Source organism: Sinocyclocheilus rhinocerous, unplaced genomic scaffold (genome assembly GCF_001515625.1).
Source record: "Sinocyclocheilus rhinocerous isolate Xijiao unplaced genomic scaffold, SAMN03320098_v1.1 scaffold6552, whole genome shotgun sequence".
In the NCBI taxonomy this organism is placed as follows: Eukaryota; Metazoa; Chordata; class Actinopteri; order Cypriniformes; family Cyprinidae; genus Sinocyclocheilus; species Sinocyclocheilus rhinocerous.
Genome location: NW_015635866.1, coordinates 12189 through 14533, shown reverse-complemented (window position 1 = coordinate 14533; position 2345 = coordinate 12189). Strand labels below are relative to the sequence as shown.

At 31.9% G+C, this 2345-nt stretch overlaps 1 protein-coding gene across 1 annotated transcript in view; it reads right to left on the bottom strand.

Annotated features, from left to right (window-relative positions):
• The window catches only part of LOC107747483 (laminin subunit alpha-1-like), a gene marked incomplete at its 5' end in the record, with an annotated part of 32125 nt that overhangs the window by 18083 nt on the left and 11697 nt on the right, over positions 1 to 2345 (bottom strand). Inside the window, 2 exons of the mRNA XM_016562012.1 lie at positions 220 to 353; positions 2095 to 2241. Of these exons, the coding sequence (XP_016417498.1) occupies positions 220 to 353; positions 2095 to 2241 (281 nt within the window). The remainder of the gene's footprint in view (positions 1 to 219; positions 354 to 2094; positions 2242 to 2345) is intronic.

Below are 2345 nucleotides of genomic sequence, written 5' to 3'. Positions count from 1 at the left end.
CCGAGGCCCCCGACGAACACCCAGGTGGATCTGCTGACGTCCATGACGGTGGAGGACCCAGACGCTGTGGTCTTCACTGCGGGCAGCGGCTCAGAGTCCGTCTGCTGGACAGTGAGGGTCCCGTGTCTCCCAAACCTAACATTACAGTACAGGAGATGTCAGAGTCTGTCGTTCAAAGGGAAGAACTGAAACGTCCCATCAGCACTGAGAGTCACGAACCGCGTCGCATTGATCCTGTGCCACTTGTCATTGTTGATCTGAACGCTGGGATACTCTAGTCTGGTGAGTCCAGAGCCAGTGTCCCACAGGAAGGACACCTTCCCATGATGCATTTCCAAAGCCATAAAATCCTCCTGATGTGGATATGAATATGCACTTTAAACATTGGAATATACATACAAATATACTGCACGCATGAAGACATTTTTCTCAGTTGCAATGACCGAAACTGAAATAAGTTGTTTACTAAAACCTAAACTAAAATTAAAATGAAAACTGAAAATATAAAAATAAAAGCTAATTCAAAATATTAATAAAAACTACAATAATACTACAACACAAAAAAAATTTAATCACTGAAATAAAGTAGAAATAAACCGAACTAAAAAAATAAAAACTACATAGAAATATTAAAAACCCTAACAACTAATACAAATGACAAAAGCATGTAACAAAATTACTAAAACTGTACAAAAATAAATAAATAAAAAAAATAAAAAAGTAAATTTTAAATATTATTAAAAATTATAATTGTATATAAATAAAACTAAGGTTAAAGTTCAATCTAAAATTATTAACTGGAAATAAATAAAAACTAAAACTGAGCTAAAAATAAATCTAAAACTGCAATAAAATTATTTTAGAATATTAATAAAAACTATGATAGTATATAAACAATAAAGTTTAAGCTGAATCACTAAAAGTATTAACTGGAAATAAATAAAAACTAAAACTGAAATAATAAAATACCCTATATAGTAATATTATATAAAAAAAGCACATAAAATTACTAAAACAAACAAAAATTAAAACCGAAAATATAAAAATATTCAAAATATTAATAAAAACGGAAATATTAAATGGATTTAAATAAAAACTAAAACTGAACTAAAAATAAATGAAACCTAAATAATGACATAAAAAACTAAAAAATGCACATAACAAAATTACTAAAACTTGAGATAAAACTAATATGAAACTATAAACCAATTAAAAATATTAATAAATATTAATATATAGTATATAAACAATACTAAAGTTTAAGTTGAATCACTAAAATTATTAACAGAAAATAAATAAAAATAAACTAAAACTGGTATAAAAATAAATTAAACCTAAATAGTAATACAATACAACAACAAAAAAAATAAAAATGACAAAAGCACATAAAATTACTAAAACAAAAATTAAAATGAAAATATAAAAAAAAATAAAGGGTAATCCAAAACATTAATGAAAATTATAAGAGTATATAAATAATACTAAAATAAGATCTCAACACTCTAAAAAAATGCTGGGTGGTTTCAACCTAACTTTGGGTCAAATATGGACTAAAACCCAACTTTTGGGTTAAAGTGCCTCTATTATGCCATTTTTAAGGTTGCTAATGTTGTTTTATGAGTCTCCTAAAACAGGTTTACATGCATGCAAGGTCAAAAAACACGTTAGTTTTCTCATAAAATAGATTTCATTTAACCTCATTTCTAAATGATTCGTAAATGACTCGTGCGAAGCGATAGACAAAAACTTTATTTATCGTGCACTGTCGGCTTCAAAACTTTGCAGATAGTTTATGTTCACATACAGCTACATGACAGTGCATGAAAGGTAATATTCGAAAAGGCATAATAGGGGCACTTTAAAGGGGTCATATTACGCTCTTTTACAAAGTCTTGATTTTGTTTTGGGGGTGTACTAGAACAGGCTCTCATACTAGCTGGGTCAGCGTGTGCTGTGATTGGTCAGCTGGGTCAGTGTGTGCTGTGATTGGTCAGCTGGGCCAGTGTGTGCTGTGATTGGTCAGCTGGGCCAGTGTGTGTTGTGCATATTTGAAACTCAGCATTTTTTAGAGTGAAGTCATGTGATCTGACTCACGCTGGCGCTGCTGCTGCCCATGTAGAAGAGCAGGCTGTCCGGTTCGCTGGTCTTCATGGTCAGCGTGAGTGTGTTGAAGTTACTGGAGCTCACCTCTGGTCTGTACGCTCGCACGCAATCCTTATCCGCAGAAACAGCCACTTTAATCTGCAGAGGTCCGAGCACATTAGGGCTGTCAAAATGGCTGAAAAACTAAATTCGAATTTTTTACTTAAATATTATCAATATTCGAATTATATTCGAATTTAAAA